The sequence below is a fragment of the Phymastichus coffea genome, unplaced genomic scaffold (genome assembly GCF_024137745.1).
Source record: "Phymastichus coffea isolate CEN01 unplaced genomic scaffold, Cenicafe_Pcof_1.1 PCOF00057, whole genome shotgun sequence".
Lineage (NCBI taxonomy): Eukaryota > Metazoa > Arthropoda > Insecta > Hymenoptera > Eulophidae > Phymastichus > Phymastichus coffea.
In genome coordinates, this window is record NW_026706868.1 from 555,386 (window position 1) to 582,679 (window position 27,294).

Genomic DNA, 27,294 nt, shown 5'->3' on the forward strand with positions numbered 1-27,294 from the left:
CATTAAAAATTTGTTATGTCGGTAAAAATAAGTATTTAATAAAATAAAATGAAATAATAAAGTGGATTTTACAACACCGGGTCATATATTTAATTATATACATATATAATTGTGTAATATAGATTCAAAAATATAAATTGTTTGCTTTTAACGTATTTTCTTTTGTAGATAGTACAAATAAATTGGAAGCTATAATTATTAAGTGTACAAATTTTGTGGAACAAATCCTATAGATTTATTATATACGCATGAGTTTAATATTTTAATTTTATTTAAAAATCAGTTATCTGCTGTTGGTAAAGTTGAACCTAACTTCATGGTAATCGACGAACTTACCTATCGACGTAAGGTACATAAAATCAAATATCATGCTTCAGGCGTGAGCAGTGCCCAAAGTATAGTCTGCTGTTATTCTTTTATTCGAATAGTATGGAAGAATGTGGAAATATTTTCAATGTTTAGAATAAATTTGCAGTTACTTTTTAGCAGAATAAAATGAAGATGTACATTACAGTTTCCTTTTAAAGCGTTCATTAATCAAATATTAAAGTAAGTAATTATTTTGTGTATTATGTTATTACTAAAAAAGCTAATTTAAGGTTATAATTGATTATTTCTGAAATAAAATCATATATAGTTGTTGTTAATAAATATTCCACTATTTTATTAAAGATATTAAGTATTTTAATCTTCCAGACAGTTATTTAGTAATACCCTACTCTTTAAAACGCTAAATCGTATTGTGTACATACAGCTGGTATTAGAATATTAGGTTATTATGCTCATAGTACAAGTACAAGCACGTACTGTTCGCAGATGGCGTAGTACGTCACAGTAGACGTTTGATTTTGGTCGGACAAATAAAGCACATCGTATGAAATTTTTTATTCATTCTAATTTCGCATTTAATTTATAAAATATCTTTCAAAAATTGAAATAATGATGTATAAAATGATTGTTCTTGAGCAAAACATCATAATTAGACCATAATCCAACAAATCTTAATTAATTTCTTAACTACCAATTTTCTTTAATCAAAAATTAATGCATTAATAAAAAATAATTAACGTTTTTAAATCCATTAAAAAAAAGTTTTTTTTATGTCAAGTCAAGCTCTAATTAATCAATTGTAAGAAAAACTGTTGTTCGTTTTAAATAGTTAAAAGATTCATATAAAATTACAAAGAACAAAATCTAGATTTCAACAGGACGTGGGTAATACTTTCAATAAAAATCAAAATATTGATTATAAAATAATATAATTAATAATTTACATACATATTTTTATAGGTAGTTCAAAGTGATATGAACTATCTATAAAATAATGAACGAATCCGAAAATATTAGTTGCAATGTAAGCTAAGCAAATAAATATATTAAATTTCTTGTAAAATGTATATATGATAATTGATACAATCTAGCCAAGTGTAATTTTCACAATAAATAACTTATTTGACGAAGGGTGCAGGCGGCATCTGCATTCTTAATTCTCTTAATTTTATTAGCATTAGTAGTAATTATTTTCATGCTCTGCCTTGCGTTCTTCTTCGCATTCACACAGTCAGGCTTCTAATCTGTTATACTCATTTAAAAAGTAACATCTCAAGGTCATACGATTTGACCTCACGTCTAGTTAAAATAAGTTAGTATATGTTTATTAGCTCTTTTTATTTGATAACATATTCCTACTTTTAATATGTATCATCGTGAAGTTTTTCAACCTTTCATACTTTTCATTCACTTATTCTCTTATAGAATGTATTTATGTATTTTATGTAAAATACTGAATTTTTCATTTATCTAATTTAAGTCTTAATCATTATTGAGCTTATGCACCCTTTTTATAATATTTATCAAAATAAATACATTTTTCACGAAATATTGAACACGCAATAAGTTGATTTTAGATCTGAATTGGTTTCACAACTACCATATGCTGTAAATTCATCCAATCCAATTAGACAATGCCGCTCGTATTTTCTTCTTGAAAATTGAAAGCAAAATTTTACTAGTTGAGCGATATCTTTAACCTTATTAAAATTTTCAAATTGATTTTTTATGAGTAAATTATAAACTTGATCAGTGTATATACAATATTGTCAAAGCACTCTCGAAAGTTTCAATCCTGGAATAATCGTAGTAAAATAATCGACTTTGCTAATATTCAAATAATCAAAAAATGAAGCTTGTTAAAAACTGAGTTTATGAAAATTTTTAACTATAAATTATTGTATCTTGAGTACATATTTATGATAAAATGTACTTGTTAAAATCAGCTTCAACTGTCCAATCACGTAAGCACCTCCTATTATTATGAGTTGAAAATAAGATAAATATTGTTAATAATCATTTCTATCGTTTTAAATATTGATAGCACTTGAATAAAACTGTGAGATACTTAAAGTACATTTTGTTATAAGATTATTTTTCCAATGCTCATTTCCATTTTTCAATTCAACTGTACATCCTAGATAACTTTATAATACTTTTAATACAATGATTACTCGAAAAAAAAATTAGATTTAAAAACAGAAATATCTACATATTTGTCACTATTTCATTTTTGAAAATTCACATTTCAAGAGAGAAATGGTATGACATTTAATAAATTTGTCTAAAATGTATTTACTTTGTTTTTTGAAACTGTGTCGAGTGTGTGCAAACTATATTAATATAATGATATTTATTGATTGAAAGAACGTGTATGTACGATCCGTCCAATATTAAAATTTTATAATCTTTTCCGAATGTACTCATTTTTGAAGAAAATAGTACGTTTCATAAGTAAATTTTATTATACTTTTAAAGTGTATTATTAGTTTTCTAGCAATTGTAAGAAATTAAATTTTCAAATCCGCCATATATTCATTTTTCTACATCTGCCTTTTCCTTCCCATATTGCAAATTTTAAAGTGACAGAGTGCCATATCTGAAACAAAGAATATATCCATGAGACAACAATATATCCATTTAGCACTAATTTATAGAATGAAATGGTCGTTAGCATGCAGCCATAAGCGTCTTATTTTGTTTTTAGTATTATTATTTTTTGGTGTAGTTTTAATTCCTGTCTGATTTAATGTGCATGCTGTTTTCGAAACATAAGTTATAATATTTAGTAATAGTATCGTTATAGGTTGCATTACAAAACAATGATTATAAATTGTTTATAGTATCGACTTCTAACGTATATCAATACTGATTCATCTATCTATATATTGAGTAGAAATCTGATGAATTCTCCGGGAATCATGTTTAAAGGTGAACTTCAATTGAGGCTAATCGTGCATCAAGGAATACCGACACACCTTGATTCGAATTTTAGTAACGTTTGTTAGATATCGGAAAAACCTTTTGAGAAAATAATTTCTCGTTCAATTACGTAAAATTATATTATTATGTAATTTGAATGATATTTTAATTTAGTATTACGCATGGTTCAATTATGAGGAAAAAAATGATACTGAGAAACTTGTTATTGCGATATAAATACAAACGAATAATTTATATTGACTTACAGCTAGTCCGTTTTCCAGAACGTAGAGGTGCATTATGATAAATAGCTGCTGGTAATGGTAAACTCTCTGGATCTTCTTCTGAATCTCGTTGCTCTTGTTCGCTTTTAACTTTAGCATCAATGAGAGCTTGTATTTCCATCTGGTCTTCAGCTAACTCATCTATTTCTCTATTTATTTTTTCTTCTTTTCGCTCTACTATTTGTTTTAACCGTTCAACTAGCATCTGTAAAAAAAAATAGAGTAGAACGAATAAAATTAAAGTTTCTTTTAAAAATATTTCGTGGTTCAAATATTTTAATGCTATCGATAATCCATTTGTCTAAGTAATCAACTTTAAAATATACATATAATAGCGGTTACTATTATGAGTTCTTTTCAATATATGCTATTAATAATATTATTCCAAAGTGATCATGAAATTCAAAAACTTACTTGATTAGGTTCTTCTAGTCCGTAATCTTCTCTATAAATCATTCCCGGAGGTATAGGATAAGGCATAGCAATTACATAGTGACTTGTGATTAAGCACAGTAAGAGTATCATCATCGGACCTAGTCTTGTACCCTTTTCCAGTTTTCTATCTATTAGTATATTCAGTATTCGCTCTGAAACAGAAAGAAAAGCATTTTAAATAAAAATAAACATTTTTTACCATCTATAATTATGAAATTGCTGATTGTCTCAATTGCATTTAAATAAAAGAAACATCGTTAAAATAGTATAAGTGGGCTAGTGAGAACTAAAGAGCAATTCTTTATAAATTTATTCAAAGAAGTATTTCATTTATTTTTCAAAGTAAAAATTGTATTAAAACAATTATTTCTTCTTTATAATACTATATAAATCAAAAGAATAACTTTTTGCATATTTTAATTGCGTTCTTTATTATTACTTAATTTTTAACAGTTCTAATTTTTATATTCAAATAGAAATTATTCAATTTGACGTCTCTTTCATTGAAACTTCATTAAAAATAAGATAATGATAAATATTAAATGTCAAAATAAAACTTATTGTAATAATTCGTGTAATTGGACAACGCAAGTGTTAAATTATCCTTACTTGAACAAAGAAAAAAACGTAAAATCTTTTACGTCATGTACTTATAAATGTAACTGATACTTTCACCCACACACAATGAGTATATTTAAACAATAGAGTAGTAGTTGCATCTACAAGTGATCTCATAGTATAGAGGCAATTTTACTAAATTGTGTACTTTATCTTAGCACCGTTTAATTACGTATTTTACATTAAATTGTTTGATTACGGTTTAAAATGCATTTATTTCTCTAATAAATGTTGATAAAAATAACCTCGAAAGAAAATATATTTATATTTCAAAAATAAATGTTTGAAATATCTTCATATTTTTGTTCTATTCAGATTATTTTTTCTAAAATCACTTCACTAGAAACGTCTTAAGATTTTTTAAACGCAAATACCAATCGGACACCAAGCTTCGTGATGCAATTTTAAAAAGGAAATTTTACTAAATGCGCACATTCATAAAAGAAACTCTCTAAGTATATTTAAAAAAGGATAGAATATATATCATTCTTCATACTTTATCGTCACAGCGAAACTAATTTTAATTGTACACGGATCATGTGCACGTTTCATAAATATTAATTTCATAGTAAACTTTTGCATATTGATATAAAATGAAAAAATTAAATTGGTAGTCTCACAAATTGTTTGTGTTACATTTTACTTTATAGTAATATGAAACTATCATATCCATTTATTATAAATTTGAGTAATTATACCAAATAGTAAATTTTATTGATGTTAATTTCAAATAAACTTGATAATAAAAATGTTCATCTCAATATAAAATAACAAAATAAATCAAGTCAAACCAAAGTCAATTGCTAAAACTAGTTAAAAAACAAAGAATAATTTAAAAAATCTATGATTTTGTTCATTAATTGGTTAATGTTGTTCATACTATATTACACAAATATTAATTAACATTATATAACATATTATAAAGTACATAAAATTCTTGATTCAAATTACAACTATAAATGTAATTTTTATCTTATAAAAAAGCTTAGTGTTTACTTGAAATTTTATCCAGATGTCTTGATCGATGTTAAATTTATTTGATCTATTTTGAATGTTAATATATAAAGTTTATTCACCGTTTTATTATTACGTACAGCCTTTAACTAAAAAAGAATTATTATTTTAACATTTACATTTATCTTAACTTTTCCTACCTGTTGGAAAATAGCACTCATATGCAAGGAATATTCAACAGCTCACGATATTTGTAACTGCGTAATCAATGTAAGAAAACAACTCAATTGCACTCAACGTTGAGAAATAATATAAATGCACTAAAATTTGTCAACAATCGATTGGACTTCGTGGCCAAAAAGCACAAAAATATCAATATTCTTTTAAAATTAGGATTCCTTTTCGTTTTATTTCAATACTCTGATTGGTATAACTGTACAGATCCTATTTTTATTTTTCCTTCGAGGATTGACTTTTTCCCGGAATGTCGGTAGCTCGAAGAGTGAGCAGCTAGGGCTGATGTTCTCTCTATTATACTCTCGCTTCCACCACCTTCCAACGCAACTCCTACCACCTGTAGAACCGTAGTATAAGGGTGTATTCCCATCTAACCCGCCCACATTCATAGTGCTACGGGGGGTCTTTCGATCTCTTTCCCCTTCTTTCACACCTTTTTCTACTTTTCTAAATTATATTAATATTAATTTAAGAAAATTATTACGAAAATTACTATAAACTTTATTTTTTTAAATGCATCATTTTTATAAGTGATTCTAATAAAAAGAATTTTATATGGGATTTGCCTACTTTTTTCCAAGTATTTTGATTAATAACCCGTTGTCCCGTTGTGAATCTATTTTAACTAATAACAACGAAGTTTCGCGTAAAGTTGTAAGAATGAAAATTATTTTGATTTTATTATAAAATATATATTTGACGTAATCCTTACTAATTTCTAGGTATAGTCTTGTAGGCGTGAAAAGTCAATAATATTTTTAGTTAAATTATTAGTTTACTCTTTAATTTTATTAAAAAAAAGTCAAATTAGGATTATAATATATAAATTCTGAGGTTTCAAAGTAATTTCTTTATTTGTTCAACGAAATTAGTTTTCAGTATGAATAATTTCAGGGAGAACTTGGCTAATTTCTATTATCAGAACAAGTTCTGACATTAAAAAACGTATATCCAGTATCAGTAATAATAAATATTTATTTTCATAAAAAATGGAAAATAAAAATATGGATTTTTCTTATTTTAGATAACTAAAAGGATAATAGATTTTAATACATTCTGAAAAGTTACAATATTCGTGAAATGAAATTTCGTTAATGGTAGATGACAATTATTGAATATTATTTGAACAGTTCGTAAATTTCTGTCTAATCATGTACGTATTAGAAATACAGCTTTTCTTCAATTTTTACAACCGTAAAAAGTGGAAACATCAAGCATGGCGATTTATCTGTCAGGTCTACTACTCGACTTTTAAATTTACGAACCTCTAGTTTCACAATTTCACACACCCTTTTCAATTGTTTCTCTCTCTCTCTCTCTCTCTCTCTCTTTCTTTCTCTCTCCCTCTCTCTCTTCGTGTAAACTAGTTCGTCTAAACGACTATCATTTCGAGTTGTGTGTATCGACAAGTCGAACGTTTTTAGCTTGTTGTAAGCCGTTCAATACAATACAACTCAAATTGTCTAGATGCACATGTAGCGCGCAACGAATTTCAATGCTTATATATATAGAAAATAAATGATAACGGAAACGATTCACGAAATACTACGTTGAAATATTAAATTGTGTTGTGAAAGGCCAAATAACTATAAAATAAATGGATGTTTGATATATCCTTACTTTTTAAACGTTATGATTTTTTCTAATATTAATGTTATTATAGCTACAAATAACTATTATAAATCACAAAACGTTTAGATGATATTTTTCAAATTTGTTTCATGAAATTATGTATTAATTGTTCTATATACGTGGGTAAATGAAAAATTTGAAGGATATAAGTAGTAGTGGTCAAGATATGATCCGACAACAAAAAAATTATGTCATAACTGTGATTCATCTACATTGAAACCGAAATATAAATATTGAAGATAATTATCATCTTTTATAAGAAATTACAGTGAAAGGCGAATCCATTTATCGTTTCATGAATAATTGAATTTAATATCTGGAGACAAATGTTAAAAAGAAAAGCTGATAGTTATGATTATTTCACGATATTTCATTTTTAGTTTTGTATTGAGATATAGAAAATATTAATTTGTAAATGTATTTCAATTATTTTATTTTACAAATTACAAAAATGTTAGAAATCATTGACTTAGCCTTCCGATTGATTTCGTAATAGATCGAAGAGTTCATTATTCTAATCGCGATCAACTCAACCAATGAACCAAATAGTTTCCATATACATATAGATTAATTTCAAATATCAATAAACGCCACACAGTGACGTATAAACTAAACTTACGTAATAATGTATAGTATCTTACATAAATCAGAAACTAAATACTGATGTATTCTGTTTTACCCTTAGTAATACAATAATTACCCTTTTGTCGAGCAAAAAAAATTATGCGCTTGAATTAGAAAATAGTACCATCCTGAAGATTATAATAAAAACTCTCAAAATGCGTAACTGTTATATTAACTTTTATAATAAAAAAATACAGTCACCTGATAAAAATATAAATGTAATCAATACGTATATAAAATTACAGAAGATGTCGGATAATAACTATGAGGATGACAAGCCGTTCGTGGTGGAATATGCCAAAACTGGCTTAGCAAAGTGTAAAAAATGCAAATGCCCAATCGATAAAGGCCAGGTGCGAATCGCTAAACTTATGGCCAATCCTTTTGGCGAAGGAAAAATGAAGTGCTGGCATCATGTGAGTTGTCTTTTCGAAATTTTCACAAAGCAGCGCGCTACCACTAAAAGAATTGAAAATCCCGAGGAGGATTTAGGTGGTTGGAATAATCTTTCCGATGAGGATAAGGATGTTGTATTGAAAAAACTTGCTGAATTTGAAGATGCCGGTAAGCTATTTGCTTCAAAGTTGTAAAAACATTTTACATTGTTCATATACTTATAATTCAATAGTTTTTCTTTAAATAGAACCATTCAAAGCTGCAAAAGCTAAAATGAAGTCTTCAAGTGCTCAAAAGTCTATCACGTCAAAGAAAAATACTATGAATGATTCCAATACATCTCGAAATAAAATTTCACATGAAAACGAAACTAAACAATCTCTTATGAAACGGCAGTATTCAAAAGATGACATGTTTTTAGAATTTCAGCGAATTTGTAATGATCTTTCGAATTGCAGTTCGTACTTGGAAAAAACTGCTATCGTCAAGAAATTGTTCAAAAAAGGAACTGAAAAAGGTATGTGCTTTTGTATTATAAATTGAAATCATAAATCTTATAATTAGTTTATAAAATTTTACTATAAATATTTTGAGATACTAATTAGATCATGTAGCTAAATAACAAGTTAATAATATGAGTGCAACTCAAATTTAATTTTTGTTGAAAATCCAGTCTACAAAATATCTGTGAGATTAATATCTGATTTTATTCAGTTACAAGTTGAAGTTAGGAAGAAACAAGTGATAATATTAGAAAATAAATTGCAATAAAAGTAGATTTTTTAGTAAACTTTCTTAAAAGTATTGCAATATATACTTTAAATACAACAGGTAATATTGAAAAAAAATAGTAATTCATTTTCATTGTCACATCACAAACAAAATTTGCAAAAGAAAAGTAACCTGTCGGGCATATAATAGCCACAATCTTGTTATTTATCTCTAATGTAAATTCTTTCATTATACTGGGAAAAAGCGAAGTGAATCTGGAATACAAAGAGCGCGTGAAAAATTTATGGTAACAATGGAACTGCTTTCTCATTTTTTCATCTTATAAACTTCATCATCAATCATTTAAATTTCCACGTTCAAATAGACACCGTCATGTCAATTTCACCGAAATTTTTACGGCAGAATGCCAAAGTGAAATTGAGTCATTTCAGGCAATACAGATTTCGAGAGCACCAAGAGAACTACGACATCGAGTCATATGATCGATGCTTTCAATTGTTTCAATCGAGTTGCGCACAGTCTTCCAAGTTGTAGCGAGGCCATGAAAAATGTCGACGAAGCATGGTACATTGTGGAATCTGACTTTAATGAACGCAATTTCTTCGTTTTTAACGATTTTGTATGGATTTGACTTCTCATATTCACTTTGCAAGTTAACCTTGTATCCGTAACGCGAAAAAATATATATTATATGTGTTAGCGGCATTGAAAGCGAAAAATTTTCCACGCACATATTGTTCCTCTTCTCATATCAATTTTACGCCTATATCAAACTTCCAAGTTATTTTAAATGATGAGTTCAGAAATGCTCGAAAGAGAAAGAGAGAAGTAAGGAATGAGTATGTTATCTGTCTTTGAGTCGCATATCCGAATAGTGTGAAGACGCGCGCCCGCGCGCGTGTACATCTTATCAATATCCTTCTTTTTTCTTTCCATGCATTCCATCAGCTACTTTACTGTACGTTTCTTCGTCGAATTTTCCTTTTTTTCTCCCGACCCTTATCGACTTTCTTCCACGCGTACGTATACGCTTGTCAGTCACTACGAAGAGAAATTTACCGAGACGATCTTGTATATTTATCTGGACAAGTACTTTATGTATTTAGACAAATTTCAATCATAAAAACATGCCGACATCAGCTCGGAATATATCAATCACTGAGATTATCGGGCATGGAATTCGTAATAAGCAGCGTGTCCTAGATCATCAGTAGCCACCATATACATCACACAAGCTTGGCCCAAAACATGTGATAAAGTCGCGGATTTATTTGTTATGAGGCTTTTATTTTGTCTTCCATCACAGCTCGAGTAAATGCGTAGTACAATCTGGATATTTAACTAATGAATGCAATGAAAGATATGGCCACGAGTGAGCCTTGATGTATTTCTAATTCATGAAACACCGACACATAAATCGTTCCAAGATGACCGAGTATTGCTGTATTATTTATAATAATACGTTATAATTTTTATAATATATAAGCCTAAGTTTATAATTATATTTTACTTATAATTTTGATTATATAGATTTCCATTTTCATTATCATCTATACGTAGAAAGTTCATATACAATATGCAGAAAAATTAATTAAAAATGTTATACTTAGCTAAAACTTTTGCCGATTATTGATAACAAACTAAGTATGAACACATTAAAAAATTATTAAATTATTCTAATTCTTTATTTGTTACAATTTGAAATAGCATGTCGATGTATAAATTTTGAATACTTACTCATATCCTCGTAAAACTTCTATATATTTTGTCTCGTTACAAAGTGAAGCACAATGTTGATGTTATTCAAATTATGAAATTGAGAATAATACTATTGGCTCAATGAAAATCTATAATCTTACGATATAGCATTCACCAATGCTTTTATTTATAATCAGTCAACTTATTGCAAAATAATTATTGATAATAATTTTGAGTGGCTTGAAACATGAAACTCATAGATGGCAAAGTGCATAAAACTAAAAATATCTTTCGAGATCACTGTGAACGGACTTGTGAATTCTTTCTGTTGTTAATAAATAATATTTCATATTATAAAATATTTACAGTTTTTAAGACCAACCATTAAAACTTATTAAGTCATCACGACTAATTTTTGTTTGAACGCACTAGTTTTCAATGATAAAGTTCAACAAAAACATCAGTTTTTTAAATAAACAAAAATCAATTGAAAGTAAATGTAATTATCTGTTTTTGTGAAGAATAGTAATTTTCAAATTAATAAAGACTTTTCTTTTGACTTGCTTTCACTATTTCAAAACCGTTCGAGCGAGATCGATGCTTTAGAATTAACACTGTGGATTCACTGTTTTCCGTCTATTGGTCCAAGATGAGGACCGTTGTGACTTATAAGCTTGCCGTCCCCACCGAGGCAGCCACCAATCGTGGATTCCGATGACAAGCCACTCCGCAGTCTGCTTGGCACCAGAATTTTACTTTTTTACTTTTCTTACTGTCGCAAGCTGATTATTGCACTTATACTTTATTATACGCGTCCCCATGTCTCTTATTTGCCGTTTTATTTTGCGTTCACTGATAAATATATTTTACGTAATTGTCAATGAACTTTTACTCTATAGTCAAACATTCCGGCCATTAATGCTTCTTCAATTCAAACAGTAATCACGCGGCACATGTATTAAAATACGACTTCCAGTACTGTCACAATTAATTTTCGGATAAATTCTTTATTAGTAGTTATCTATGCTTTAAGATAGAATCACAATCAAACATTTTATGTATTTAATCAATTGTTTTGTATGAATTGATAATCATTTATAACCATACTTTAAGAATTCAGACTTTAGCAATTTTTATTGATCTTTTATATCAATTCTTCAGTAACAAATACAGTGGTTGTGTACTTCGTTAAACAAATTTTAATTGCATAATTTCAATCAATTAAAAATATTTATTTACTTTTATGTATACATGTTATCATTTGTCGCTCTTGTTGGTTGTAAAAGTTATAATTACAATGATGTCGTCTACCGTTTTTGTAAAATATTTCTTTTACAGAGAGATTTACGATTATTAGAAAATTATTAGTAAATTGCCTTCACATAATTAATAATTTTCATATGATCGCAATTATCAACATATATTTTTTGCTAGAATTGTCATATTGGATTAACTGTATCAAGAATTAAAAAAAAATGAGTTTTTTCTTACTTGGGAAACTATTGTAAAAGAATGATATCTATCATTGCGTTGATTTATTATGTTAAATGATAGATAACTCAATTTAATAGCTTACTAAAAATGAATCAATTTTTGTGTCATAGAATCAACTTCCTAAATTAGTAAGTGATTGTGTATCAAGACTATTTATAAGTCAATGACTCTTTACGAGAATGGCTTACATAGAATTACTCAAAAAAGTTGTTATCAAATTTATTTACATGTTCAAATCTAGGTGTTACAGATAACGTTGTAACACGACGTTCTATCAATTTGTGCCAATTTTCTCAGTGGTACAAACATATATCAAGGCAATTTAATATCACTCCAAATTTAAATGAACTACGATTTTCATTTGTACGGTATATTTTATTATGTTATATATTTTGCATTTTACACAACTGTTATGTTACGTTTTACTGATTTTTGGAAGTCACGTTTGAATGATAGCGTGATATATACATGTGAGACATTTTTCATCTTGGCAATGTTTGTTTTCATGAACACACGTGAACGCTCCTCTTTTTCGGGCCCTGTTATAAATAAATCCTTTTTTTCTTTTCTTGAGCAGAAAAAAATTAAGATGGCTTTTCGATTAGACATATGATCGTTGCCGTATGTTAAGTGAAAAATCTCGAATCTCAATACAAATATCACGAGCATAATCTAGAATGCTGAAACGAGCATGTCAAAGAAAGTTGAATGAAGAGTGTATAGCTTAAAAAAAGAGATTAAATATCTGTCATGAAAGAATATACATGAGGGAATATTTGATTAATCTTACTGAATTTACTGAAAGCAATAATCACATATATTGTTTTCTTACAGAATTTGATTATCAAGATATTTTTAAAATGCTTTAAAATAAATATTTATAATTTGTATTGTCGGCAAATACTTTTCATCGGGCATTAAATATTTGAAATATGAACATCTAAGTTTCTGTATACATTTATGATCAGATTTTGAAACTATTCAGATCATAAATTATCGAATTCGTAAATCAATAAAGCATTATGTATATACGACATGATAAAAGTTTTTCATATGTATGAGTCTAGCAACATTTCACTTCTTTAAATCAAGGTGTTTTGTCATTGTGAAAACTAAATAAATTTGAATTACTCTTTATATCATCGAATGTTAAAATTATACAGCTATAAAACTTATATTACGTCAAAGAAAATTGATAAATATTGTCGATTTCAAAAACTTCACCCCAAGTGCTAATTTATAAAACGTAGAAGATGTCTACTAAAGTATAAAGGTAAAAGAGCCATTTTGGCAAATCATTTTAAATACTCTTAAAATAGGACCACAATATAAGTTTTAATACATAGTTTTTTGGCAAAATATCTTTTAATCAAACTTCTATATTCTTGAATGAACATAACCACAAGACATTTCATTAATTACTTAATCAAATCTCTATTTGATTGAGATCGATTACGATAGGAAATTTTAGTTTTAAAATAAATTAAGTTATCATAAGTTAAAAAAAAACTATTTATCACTTAATTTTATATTAACACATTTGCATAATCACATTAATGATATAAATTATTTTTAGTTAATTGCAAAAAAATTAATATAAAAACTGCCACGTGATATAATAAAATAATCTTTTTCTTTTTTTAAAATCTATGTTGAATATATTTGCTTTCATTCGTAATAATTTGTTATTGAATTTATAACAATGAAAATAAATTTATAATAACTAAAAATATCTTTATATCTGACTATGAAAGCATTATAAATCTTCGTCATACTTATTGAAGCGTGTGTTTCGTATGGCAATGACCTTATCTTTTGATTCCACCTAAGTTTATCATTTAGTTGCGCGATCCGATCCCCTATTTCCGTTTGATTTGCCGAAATAATTTATCCGTAACATAATTTTTTACTTCAAACGACGAATTAACTGATATACTGCTATATCTCTGAATTTTATTGCGCCAAATGTGTGACACGTGCAATGTTCGACTCGACCGGATTATATAAATAAACTTCACTGTTGACATCGACCGACGCCATCCAATTCTGTTAAAAATTATTGCCTCTATCGTTGATGCCTGAGAAGATTCATTCAGTAGCTTTAATTTAGGACTTTTCTAAAGTGTCATAAAGTTATGTTTACTCGCGCCGATGTTTTAAAAATCTTTTTGTCAATTGATGCAATAATTTTTGAGTATAGTATATTCTTTATTCTATAATAATTTTACATAATTTAAACGCTTATCATTGCTTACATTAAAAGGTTTAAATAATCTTTTAATTCATGAAATAATCATGAAAAGCAACTAAAATAGTGCTGTTTCAAAACAATATAAATAGTCTTTTTTCAATAATTTAAAGTGTAAGATTTCAGATTCATACTTGCGACACAACACATCACGTTTTCAGCTTTGATCTATTATTGTGTGTATAATATCACAAAAGATGCTATATTTCTTATAATGTTATTGAACTGAAAGAGTGTAGATTCAGCTTTCATAAATTTGAATACATCAACTCAAATGTTACTTTTCGTTTCTTTTCGTAAACAAACCACGAACTGCGCAGAAATAATACTTTTTATTGAATTATTTTTCACAGCTAAAATAGTATTTATGCAATGATAAAAAGATAATTTTAGTAGTGATATTAGCAAAATTTGGATTTGTTAAAAAAATAATGCTCATTTTCGTAATAGTTAATTTTCTCAAATATTTTACTTTCTTCGTTGTTTTCTTCAAAAGTTATAACTTGCTTTGTTTTGTTCCTTAAGATCTGAGAATATAATTTGATATAGTAAGATGATATGAAAAGTTGTGTTTGCATTCTGAGTCACTCGCAAGGATTGGAAAAGCGAAAATTAAATGAATATGTTGACGTGCATTTTAACCGGTTAAACCAGAGGTATGTGTCAGAAGAGCAAAAAGTCGATTAGGGCATTCAAATAAAAAGTATCTGCCACGGTGTATATCGAAACGAAGGACAAACTTTGAAAAAAATGCTAACCATCCTACAAGCGGATGTTAAAGTAAAAAATGTTGAAAATAAAAGTCGAAGGATAGTAAAACGAACGTAATACCGAAATAAAAGAGGTAGAAAACTCGTAAAGTAGAGTCTTATCGAATGAAAAAGCACAAAGTAGAGGGTAAAAAGCATAGGTGTACACGACGTACTATCCTTCGCTAAATGAAACTTAGCTCAAGCACTTGACTTTACAAAGGGCTTTTGACGTTATTGCTTCTTACAAGCTTCTTTGATAAACAAGATAAATATATATACGACCTATAACAATCATTATCGATTACAAAAAAATACGGCAAAAAAATATGAGAACTGGTTTTTGATGCCATGCAGTCTGTTCACTTATCGCATACTAGCACGCGCCCGTCGGCTTCATTGCTTGTTGCACGCATACATTGTGCAAGGTTGAGAAAAGGAAAAAGTATGCAGAACTGCATATTTAATATATAAGATTGACTGAATCAAAAGTAGTGACAATATATTCGTAATTTTATTTTAAATCAATAGTAACAATTTTAAAATATGTTTGATTTTTTTTCTCCCAGTAAGTATGCAAACACATATTGGACACAACTTTGAAGAAGAAAAATGAAAATATTTAGAAATAATAATATTCGGAGGTTTAACATAACAATTTTTTTTCATGAATAATAAACAAAAAATCCTGGCATTACTATGATTATTTAATGTCAAAATGAACAATGAATTGATAACTTTCTACTCTTACTTATGAGTTTTGTGAAAACACAAGTTTTTTAGAAAATATTTTGAGATTTGATTTGAGTATTTGGAAATCACATTTCTCAATGATGATAAATTGCTTTTCAAAGAATTATCAATATTGATACAAAATTATTATCTTTACATTTTACTATAGATAAACAAAATGCCTTTAGAATCACACTCACACACAGACACACACATACACACACACACACACACACACACACACACACACACACACACACACACATATATATGCACAAGTTTGGAATGGTATTTTAAATTTTCTATTGACGTAAGTTTTCATTTTTAAAACAAGTTTCGAAAGATAATTAAATTATATTGAGATAGTATGAAAAGTGGATATGTGTTGGAAATGCAATCCGAAATATGACGTACCCGTTGTGTTGTTTACCACCGATATACGCAATATATCAGTCTAAGTCAGAGGCTCGTCTTTTAATCGAGTTCGTGATTTAACGATTAAGTGATATTTTTATTTGATTATCTGGCATATCAGTAGCACTTTGATCAGCGTAATTTTTTGTGACATAGGCAAGATGAGACACTTCTTATGCCATTTCAAATCAAATCAAAAAATTATTACTTGTATACGATAAAAATGTTTCGCATAATTTTAAAATTATTTTTAAAATAACTTTAATAATTTTAACAAATAAATTTGCAAGTTTATTTTAGTAAACTTACAATGATCATAAACTATGACAAAATTGACGTTTAAAGTAACATACTTAGGAGTATTTACCATGAATCAAATCAAAGGTCAAATTAATAATTTAATCATTTCTATTTCGCGATATCTGTTTGTGATAATAACACTTTCTTTTATTATGCAATCATGTTTTGACAACCTTGCGATGAAATTTGAGGAGTTTTCTTGAATATTACGTATTATCCCTGGTATATAAATGTTTTAAAAATCACTGTCCCAGCATATTTAACAAACGTAATCGTTCATCAGCATTTCGAGTCTGGTGAAGTGTGCGCTATTATCATTAGTCGATTGACAATAACATATTTGTCTATTGAAGGAATGAATAAAGTAATTATTTATCTCTTTTTATTGACTGTGTGATTTTATTCTGAGCATAATTATGACGAAATAGTATCAGTGGACACGAGTTTCGAAAGTGTCAAGGTTGTAGAAAATAATAAATCATTCAAAGTTTACACTTTCATATCGCAAAACATTTTTTGGAATTTGCTTAGTGATTCGGTATACCGTGCAACAAACATCTTTCTTTCTAATTATTGAAGACATTTTCGTAATCATCGTTACGCGAGTCAACATTCTTGGCTTTTTTTCCATGCAACAAGTATATTTTTTGTAAATTATTCAACCTTGCACGTACATGTTATTACACTTTTCTCATAATTGACATGCCTCACAAGAATATTTGTGTTTTAATCGATATATTATTCTGAAATAGTTTTAGTAAAAAGCGTCTTAGTCAGTCATCAATATCATCGGAATTTTCCGTAAAATAAAGTTAAGTAAATGAAAAATTGACCTCGCAAAATATTTTCGTTTTTGTTTCTAAAATACTTAAAATTGTATTGTTACTTGAGAGTCTTGTTTTGAGTGCCTTTAGCGCGCTTTGTAATTGTCACAATTTATCATGATGTCGATAAAATTATTTTTTTTGGAACATTGTTTCATAATAGGACTAACAAACAAAACTTTATATTCTTCGTGCGTGATACTGTACGTGTACTAAAGCTTAAATCATATCATGAAATCATCAAAGTGATTAAATTAACCCTACATTTCGGTGAACCACGACCGATTCATATGTTCAGTCTCTGCTCTTATCTGTCGTACCTATTTATATTTCTTCTTGTTCCCAATATTATCTTTAGCAAATTTCATTGATAGTCTTGTGAGAGAAGTTTTATATGAAACTTTATATTTTCGGAATTTTAATCAATAAACTGATTGATAAGCCGAAGCATATGTCAACATTTTTATACATTGAAGTTATACTTGAACCGTAATGGTGTCTACTTTTTTATGAATGATTTTGTGCTGAAAGTGTGCAATAATTACTTGCCACGAAACGATAATCCTGGAGATGCAAGTATATACTCGTCATTTTCGGTCGCGATGACGAAAGAGAAATTTTATAGTTCAAATCATAAATAATTAAATAATGCTGTCAGTTAAAAGCGCGTACAGTGGTGATTCATCCGGTACATGCAGTGGGTCAACAGCGGCATATTGCATGCGGCGGCTGAGAGTCTGGCTTGGCTTCCGCGAAGAACGCGCTACATGGCCCCGGCAATGCACACGCGGCTGCATTATTGAATATCGCATGCGTTATCGCCTCGTAACTTTCCATTCGCATGCTGCTCGCGACCTTAAGCGTCTTAATATTTTCTTGGCTCTCGCAGAGCTACCGACGCCGTTGCCGCTATGCATTTCGTCGCCGCCGGTTTTCCCCCTCTTATTATTCTCGACGGCTCTTTTATTTACGAGCGGCATTGCGGATATAAGCATTTGCGTCCGCCAGCACTAGGAGAATAATGTTTATCAACACTCTGGGACTTTTCAATCTCGATCTTCTGCTTCATAGCGGCTATATGATGATGATCATTCGCGGAAATTGCGCGAGTTACGAGTGGATCGCGCCATATATGTTGATCAATGCATTTCCTTCGTGTAACTTTTTTTGTACCCGACGCTATCTAGCATTGAAGTTTTTGTCATCGTTATACTGAGTTTTTCATGTTGATGGAAACTCACGCGCACTACGATCTATTACGAGCGAAAAATCCGTTGCAAGTCTTAGTAAATTTTAATGTTTTATTTGTTTTTTGTTTTTTTCTGTTGTTTTTTAGACATGCTAGCCAAGTTTACAGACAAATTACATCTTAACTCTCGTTGATTAAATTTTAACTGAGTACATTTCAATCTTATACGACATTCTTCAAATACGCATTTCTCAAGACTATTCTGATTCAGCTATTGAGATTCTAATGTGAAATTGAATATTCTATTCTAACTAGCTTTGCAAAATAGAGTAAGTTCAGCCTCAAGCACGGAACAATCACAGCATAATAAACGTAAGCTCGGCAGATAATTCCTTTCGTTATAGTTGAAACAATAAATTAAACAATTTGGATTTTGACTCAAACTATGCATTTCTATATGTCATATGACAACGTGCTTAAAGAAAACTTACATTATTTCATCTACTCTTGACATTGACGTCTTTAAGCCAAATTGACCGATGATTTTTTTTTTCATACGCTTATTATATAATAACAAGATTTATTCAACTGTAATGTGCATTTCATATATTTATTTACAGATGGGTTTCAAAGCGATGTAGTTTTGTGGTGCCGATTATTCTTGCCTGTCGCATTAAAGAGAATTTACAATCTTCAAAGTAAAGCATTAATCAAACTGTTTTCGCGTATTCTCAAGCAGGATGAACAAGCAATGCTTGAGGATTTGGAACAAGGCGACGTAGCCGAAACGATAAAGGCCTTTTATGAAAAAAGCTCGGCAACAAAGCCACAAAATACCAGCACTCTTACTTTGCAGGAGGTAGGCGTATATATACATATACATATAAACGTAACGTAGTAAATTTCAATATTTTCAAAGATACACGAATATACTTTTTGTCAGGTAACTTAATCCCCCACGAGCTTTAAAACTTCCGATATTCGCGTAGTTTGCCAGAGAACAGCCATATAGGTAGATGCATCCGTGGGCACGTTTAGAATTTATACGCAACTTGTCGAATATATTAATCGAAGAATAAAAGATGCTCATTCTCGTTAAGCTTTTTTGCAAAGGTTATTTTATTATTATTTGCGAAATCCCTTTCTAATAAAATTTACTCGCGATAGCGACTTCTCCTTTTTTCTTTTCACTCTTGGCTACGTGACGTCAAAGAGCTTTACCGCTGTTGCGTAGGTCTATTTCACTCTCTGCCTTTCTTTTTCTACCCTGCACGTATGATACCGATTTGTCGGTGAATTGAAAGAGCGCACGCGAGTTGCATCGATTGATCGTGACGGGCGCAACAGGGTAGGAGGGAAAAAATATAGGCGCATATAGTCGCTGCCGCTGCCACCATTCGTACAGGCGCACTCGGTTACGACGATTTATTGGCTGGAGCTTGCAGGACGTGCGTAAGCTATATGCACTGCTTGTGTGTCACACTTCAAGTTTTAAAAGAATGTATTATCGACGGGTATGCAATTCGTTAAGCTTCCCGCTTTAACTCAATGCGATCTTTTTTTTTTCATTCGTTTCTTTTCTCTTGTTAATTGATCTTGGAGTTGACGTAGACTGTAGGAAATTCTTGTTACGCAATTTATCGTTGAATCAGTCAGCCAAACGTTGCAGAAACCAGCGTAGAACTAGAATGGTTTCGAAGCTACGTAAATGAGTCAATAGCTTGAGATTTTACATTCAAATAAGCGTAATGAGGTACTTGTGTTTGCTAATTGATATACGTCATAGGTCGATGAATTTCTGGAAAAGTTATCAACACTAACGAAGGAAGACGAGCAAATTTATCATTTCAAAACAATTATTAGAAGGTACCTTTTCATTCTACTGACAGTTGGTTTTTTTCGTGCGGACTGAACAATGAAAAATTATGAATGAACTTTCAGGTGCACCGCCGATGATTTAAAAATGTTAATACGCCTCATCAAGCATGACTTGCGAATAAATGCCGGACCAAAGCACATGTAAGTTAAGTAACGTTTCGGGATATTACATTTTCCCAAATTTGCTAAAAGCGTATTACAAGTAATTATTTTCGAAATACCTAGACTTGGGGCTGTTCACGACGACGCCTACGCAGCATTCCAGGTATCTCAGGACCTTCCAACGATCGTGCGACGTTACTTTGGAATTTCATCAGGCACATTGATCAACTCTGTTGGTGACAGCAGCGCTTCAACATCCGCTTTGGCGAAATCACCACGAGTTGCCAGTCTCGCCCTTATGACCCCCGTGTTACCGATGCTCGTATGATCGCTTTTTTTTTTCTTCCGTCTTTAATGGATCAATTTATCTTTATCTTTATAACCGAATTTTTCGCGTTCGATTACGCAACCAAATTTGCGTAAGTTCTGTTTTTTGCTTGTAGTGTGTCGCCATTCGATATATTTTCATCGTATGACGTGAATTTAAATTCAATCGTGGTCTTTTTTAATATCTTTGGAAATGTTCTAGGCAGAGGCTTGTAAATCCGTCGAGATGGCTATGCAAAAGTGTTCTAATGGCATGCTAGCTGAGGTAAAGTACGACGGAGAACGAATACAGGTGCACAAGCATGGGAATGATTTCCGGTATTTTAGTCGATCATTGAAACCCGTCCTGGCACACAAAGTACGTATTCTGATGAAAATATTTTGAATGTGTCATTTATCATGTAGAGATATGTACAATACTTCGGAAATAGTTTGATTTATCAATTTAAAATACTGTGGCAATGTCCGTGGGAAACTCGATGATTCAAGCGTTCGAATTGGCCGATTATGCAGAAATTGTGCAAGAATCCATAAAATTGATATGTGCTAGCGAAGAATGCGAGTCGAATTGAATTCCAGAATGTTCGCCTACGAATCTCTCTCTCTTTCTCTCTCTCACTCTCATGGACGTTGAAGCTCACGCGCCGATTAAAAATCAGAGCGGCTATCTGCTAAATACGTCTGTCAACGGTTTGCTGACTCAGCAGATGTGCGCATCTAAATTTCACGTATCAAAATAAAACTCACATGTTCTACTGACCAGAGACACGAGACTTTAGAAAAATTTTTAGATAGTCTATAACCTAGATTTTCTTTTCCTTTCCCCTTCTATTTCGCGACACTTGCAGCCAAATAACGTGGAAGTGGTGAGAGCAGTACTTATGAATTGTATTGCTAACGAGTATTTTCCTATGTAATTCTAAGAAAAGAAAAAGCTTCATTGAATATATATCCCCGGGGCGTACGTGCGTGGCCTGTTTACGTGCGTAAAGAGCTTTCACAAGGTGGCATGCAAGCTAAGATACTTCCCCGTTGACATAAGCTTGCACTTCTGCGTCAAAGGAGCTGAAAAGCTACCAATACTACCTCTGTAAGGGAAAGTATCCGATTCTATTTCGTGGAATGATTCCGCGCTTGTGCACTATAGCGAGAAATGAAAATAGAGAGTGAGAGCGGAAATGAGCTAGAAAAGACGTAGATACAATTAATGATTTTGTTTGCTTCCTAATTCTGCCTCAGCATACTATTTGACGCTTGATGAATGATTCGGAAAATAGCTTGACGTAAATACGTTCATTATTTTTTTACAAACTCTAGCCGCTTGGATATTATTACCCTCACTGCGTAAGCAAATTCGACTCGGTTCCTTTGTTTTTTTTTACGTTGCTATTACCTTTTCACGTTAATTTATACTTTGTACTTTCACCATTATTAAAAATTTAGTGTACAAGATTGGAGTAAGGGAAATCTTGATTAGTAATATAACTGCTATTATTTCAGTAGCATCGATTAAAAAAAAACACAATTATCGGCTAATATTTTCGATTGATTAAAAAACACAAATAACGGTTAAAAATAACACGTTGTGCCATATGCGTAATTAATTCTCTTTTATAACGTAGAAATGTACTCTAAACAACTTTCAAGTTTGGTTTCCAATAATTTACAATGTATTTGAGCACATTCATATTTCGAGAGAGCACATTATATCTTATTTATAAATAATAACCATCCTTATGGTTTATTTGATTTTCAAGTCAATTTCTTCTTTTCTGTACGTGTGCTTCCGTTGAAGTAATGTTATTGCAGAGTGTTAAACTTTATTTAAGTTACTTTTTTTAAATAATGTTAAACTTTATTTAAGTTTCGCACGCCCCTAAATTTTTTTTTTCAAGCAACGTGATCGAGGATGATTTAAAATTGTAAATTAAAACAAAATTTTAATGTCAGTCTAACAAAACATAACGTCTGACTAGCGTCTAGTTTCTACTACTTTGTACCAGATTTCACTGAATTCACGGGGTATCAGACGATTGACAAGGAATTACTGCCTACGATTAATCTTAATCAATAAACCAAAAAGTTAGAACGCCTTAAGGATACAGTTGCTTCAAGGATTCGTATTACAAGTAAAGAATGTATGTTACAGGTAAATTTTTTAAAAGAATACATACCCAAAGCATTTCCACATGGCGATGATTTAATACTTGACGCTGAAATACTCTTGATCGATACTCGAAACGGTCAGCCCTTACCTTTTGGGACGCTAGGTGTACATAAGGTTAACGCTTTTATACACTGCTATTGCAATTTAATTTTTTTTTTCTGCAAAATAATATAACATTCTCTCGCATTATTTTTAGAAAGCTGAATTTAAGGACGCAAACGTATGCTTATTCATTTTTGATTGTATTTACTACAATGGGCAATCTTGGATGAATCGGTAAGTTGAAACGACATAACTACACAACCAATTCAATGTTTTAATTTACAAATAATCTATTTTGAAGAACTATGAAGGAGCGTAGGCAATTATTAGAAGAAAAAATGACACCTATAAAAAATATAATTGTTCTATCTGAAGTTCAGGAAATAAATGTAAGTTAATGTATGAATAATAACACATAAAACCATTGATCTTCAAGTATTTATCATAATAGTTAATAATAATTTCATTTTATTTCCAGGATTCTAAAACATTAGCTGAGCTTATTGTAAAAGTATTAAAACTCGGTCTTGAAGGATTAGTTTTAAAAGATGTCAATGTAAGTATACGTTGACGTGAATATTTTTGCCTACAATTTCATATAATTAAGTATAATATTTTCTTTACACGCAGAGTCAATACGAACCTGGAAAGAGGCATTGGTTGAAGGTAAAGAAGGATTATTTATTTGAAGGAGCCATGGCCGATAGCGCAGATCTCGTCGTTCTCGGCGCTTGGTATGGCACTGGTCAAAAAGGTAGGAAAATTTGGAAATATCTTTTTGAAATGTTATAATACTATCCTTCTTAATTATATACCATCTGCTAGACGTGTAGAATTCAATAAATTATTATTCATGCGTGACTTTTTTTAAAACGCTTGATTCCTTTTAGCGATACGGCAATCGTAAATTCGTTGATATGATTCAAAATAAATGCTAATTCTTTATTTCATTGCATAGGTGGAATAATGTCAGTATTTTTAATGGGTTGCTATGATACTGAACATGATATATGGTTGACAGTGACGAAGGTAACGCATATATTAATGTTCATCTTTATAAACCTCGATACAGAATATTTTAGGAGTGTGTTCAAAATGATATATTTCATGTGGATAGGTGCATACCGGCCATGATGATGCTACTTTGGTTGAACTTCAGAATACTTTGGATATGGTAAAAATTGGTAAAGATCGTAATCTTGTTCCGAGGTGGTTGAAAGCAAATAAGCCAATGATCCCGGATTTTGTTGCACGGGATCCAAAGGTATTTTGTTATTTATTCAAAAAAACTACCTTTCAATAACTTTGAGTATATTTGTTAACTTGAATAATAAACTTATTTTAATCAAACGACAAATCATAATGTAGGGATATTTTTTTCAAAGATAAAATATTTATGAATAAGAAATACTTAATTCCTTTGTTTTCTTTTGTCGCATGAAAATATTTATGATAATCCATTGAAACTAATTATCAGAAACAACCAGTATGGGAGATCACGGGTGCTGAGTTTACTAATCAAGGGGTGCACACTGCTGATGGTATCAGTATAAGATTCCCTCGGGTGACACGCATTCGTGATGATAAGGACTGGCAAACAGCAACCAATCTGCAGGAACTGCGAGTATTATTCAACAGAAGCTCAGAGTCGGTTGATTATTCCCTGTTACTTGGTTCTATTAATAATAAAAGGGCTTTCAATGAGGATGATGAGCCCACGATAAAAAAAAAACCAAAGAAACCAAAGCCTTCCGATGACAAGGAGCATTATTCATCTGAGGACATCAACATGGAAGAAGACGACGAAGAATCTGTTGAGAAGTTGGATAGCAAAGTTAAGATGGAAATCACAGAAATAGATAAACATAAGGAAGTTAGAAAGAGGACATCCGACAAGAAAAAATCACCGAAAAAATCACTTGGTAAATTGATGCAATGCTGTAATGATAATCAGAGAGTTAAAAAGGAGGAAGAAACTGAAACTTCTACTTCTTTGCATGACGTTGTGAATAAGAAGGAGAAAGCGGATTTTTATTCTTTTATCGGAACTGACGTGAGTACAAAGATCACGTATTCCCGCTTTGTTTTCAAGTAGTTATAACTTGTCAGCGATGTCTTTTAAAATTGCAGTATATTGAATACAATGCTGCGGGAAGCCCCTTAAATTGGATAGAAGGTCGGAAACCACCGAAGCACTTGCCAAAGGATGCTAAGCCCATAACCGAACGAGATGAAACTAAATTTGTACGTTGAATACACACACATGCGCAAACATATATAATAATTCGATATATTTATTCAGCAACATCACATATTTTTAAACAAAATTCATATCGAAAAAAATGGAATTCGTATTAAAAATTGACAAATACTTGTATCAATGTATATTTACTATTCGTCCGATCAGCAAGACAGTATAGGAACCGCGTTCGATATTTGCTTGCATTTTTCTTTTAAGGGAAACTATTTTACGAAAGTTGAATAATTACTTTATTTTTCAGAGATCTCGTTGCTTATTAGCAGACGTATGCGTTTGTTTGGCTAAGGACTTGAGCTACGAGAGGAGGAACATTCTGCGGCGAACTCTAAAGACGTATCCTTTCAATGATTTTTTTAATCTCACGTTGGATTGTTTTCTCAGATCCCTCTACTGGAGACTAATGAAAGTGAAACTTCTATAATAATTAAGTTAGTTAACCTGGAAGCTTCATTCATTTCTCTTCATGAAGATAGATCGTTATTTTCATTCCATTCAGCAGCTAGTTTTATGCTTTTAACACAAGAAAACATACTAAAGCTCATTGCATTTTGTTTGACAGTTTATCAGACAAAACATTGCTAGATGACTTGTTTCATTTCGCTTGGAACTCAAATATTTCATATCTAGAAATGGACTATGAATTAAATGCTTAAAACTGAAACTTTTAGTAATGATTGGATATGTTTACTGACGCAAAAAAACATTATTTGAATGTGAATACTAATAATTACTAGTATAAATATAATCTATAACGTTTTTTAAAAACTCTTATTTTGAAACTTTTCAGCACAAAAAAGTAAAATTATACGTAGATCGAATTAAGAATCAAAAAATATCAAAATTTTATGCCTAAATAGAAATTTTAAGTTTGAAGCTTAATATTTGTATTTAATAAAAAAAAATAATAAATTTAATGTCTTTTGAAATTACAGTAAAATAATATTGTTTCAAAGTGACCTTTTATAATCACCAATATTTTGAATTATCATCAATATCTTGAAAGCTTATATAATTATAAAGAATAAACGTATAAAAATATTTCAACCGCAAATACGATGTTTATTACGGGATAAGTAGTCATCCAAACGGCAATATTTCTCTGCATTATTTTACTTTGTTTCGATCGAATATTAATTTATTAAGAGAAAATGAAATTTATTTACGCAATAAAAAGTCATTCAAACGGTAACATTTATCTGCATTATTTTACTTCGTTTCGATTGAATATCAATTTATTAACATATAATGAAATTTAATTTTAGCTTTGAAGTGTTCAATAAAAATCAATTTTCGATTAGTTTGCCGTAACTAATGGAAAATTTTGATGCGTTTTCCCTCAGCAAAAAATACCTCGACTGAAATATCGCATACTTTTCTTTCCCATCGTAGATAAAAGTTCTAGCTAGTTGCGAGTGTTGTGTCACCCAGGAATTCACATAGCGTTACGGTAAAAACATAAAAGGTTGTAGTTTGTTCTCATGTGACTTGGTAGCGCTTGGTATTCTGCGACGGATCGAATGCTCCCCCTGAAATTGGAACATAACATGCGTAGCTGTGTTCTACACAAAAGAATGCTGAGACTTTCTATCTAACCACTCAAGGGACCAAAGGCCATCTGTGCACGTACATTTTTCCTCGGACGAATACTAGCGTATATTTCGGCGTCATCAAGAGTCGAAGGTTGACTTGCCATGGACAAATTTTGT

At 30.4% G+C, this 27,294-nt stretch overlaps 2 protein-coding genes across 6 annotated transcripts in view; one reads left to right on the forward strand and one right to left on the reverse strand.

The window, feature by feature from the left end:
• Window positions 1-419: 419 nt before the first annotated feature.
• Window positions 420-27,294, forward strand: part of LOC131666186 (DNA ligase 3) — a 31,686-nt gene continuing 4,811 nt past the window's right edge. Inside the window, exons 1-18 of one of the 3 annotated variants that reach the window (XM_058938613.1) lie at window positions 420-549; window positions 8,282-8,600; window positions 8,680-8,949; window positions 19,433-19,671; window positions 20,599-20,678; window positions 20,754-20,831; window positions 20,916-21,114; window positions 21,322-21,477; window positions 23,269-23,400; window positions 23,483-23,562; window positions 23,630-23,717; window positions 23,807-23,884; window positions 23,959-24,082; window positions 24,287-24,357; window positions 24,446-24,592; window positions 24,806-25,381; window positions 25,459-25,572; window positions 25,830-25,921. In XM_058938613.1, coding sequence (XP_058794596.1) covers window positions 8,285-8,600; window positions 8,680-8,949; window positions 19,433-19,671; window positions 20,599-20,678; window positions 20,754-20,831; window positions 20,916-21,114; window positions 21,322-21,477; window positions 23,269-23,400; window positions 23,483-23,562; window positions 23,630-23,717; window positions 23,807-23,884; window positions 23,959-24,082; window positions 24,287-24,357; window positions 24,446-24,592; window positions 24,806-25,381; window positions 25,459-25,572; window positions 25,830-25,921 — 2,840 coding nt within the window. In that variant the 5' untranslated portion in view covers window positions 420-549; window positions 8,282-8,284. Of the gene's footprint in view, window positions 550-8,281; window positions 8,601-8,679; window positions 8,950-18,739; window positions 19,185-19,432; window positions 19,672-20,598; window positions 20,679-20,753; window positions 20,832-20,915; window positions 21,115-21,321; window positions 21,478-23,268; window positions 23,401-23,482; window positions 23,563-23,629; window positions 23,718-23,806; window positions 23,885-23,958; window positions 24,083-24,286; window positions 24,358-24,445; window positions 24,593-24,805; window positions 25,382-25,458; window positions 25,573-25,829; window positions 25,922-27,294 lie in introns of those variants that run through there. The other 2 variants (XM_058938614.1, XM_058938615.1) reach the window with 2 other exon arrangements.
• LOC131666187 (uncharacterized) lies at window positions 546-11,483 on the reverse strand. 3 transcript variants are annotated; one of them, XM_058938617.1, is made up of 4 exons: window positions 11,245-11,483; window positions 3,951-4,123; window positions 3,519-3,741; window positions 546-2,929 (listed from the first exon to the last, which is right to left on the reverse strand). In XM_058938617.1, exons 2-4 carry the CDS (start codon window positions 4,062-4,064, stop codon window positions 2,874-2,876), a joined length of 393 nt encoding a protein of 130 aa, XP_058794600.1. In that variant the 5' UTR covers window positions 4,065-4,123; window positions 11,245-11,483; the 3' UTR covers window positions 546-2,873. The 3 variants fall into 3 exon arrangements, with proteins under 3 accessions (XP_058794600.1, XP_058794599.1, XP_058794601.1); XM_058938616.1 differs by having other exon boundaries at window positions 10,902-11,483; XM_058938618.1 differs by lacking the exon at window positions 11,245-11,483 and adding an exon at window positions 5,744-6,039.

What these genes read in the sequence shown, in the direction of transcription:
- LOC131666187 (XM_058938616.1), bottom strand. An exon ending in GACTAGAAGAACCTAATCAA is followed by an intron (nt 3,742 to 3,950) that starts GTAAGTTTTTGA and finishes TTTTTTTTACAG; the next exon opens with ATGCTAGTTGAACGGTTAAA. An exon ending in TTCTGGAAAACGGACTAGCT is followed by an intron (nt 2,930 to 3,518) that starts GTAAGTCAATAT and finishes TCTTTGTTTCAG; the next exon opens with ATATGGCACTCTGTCACTTT.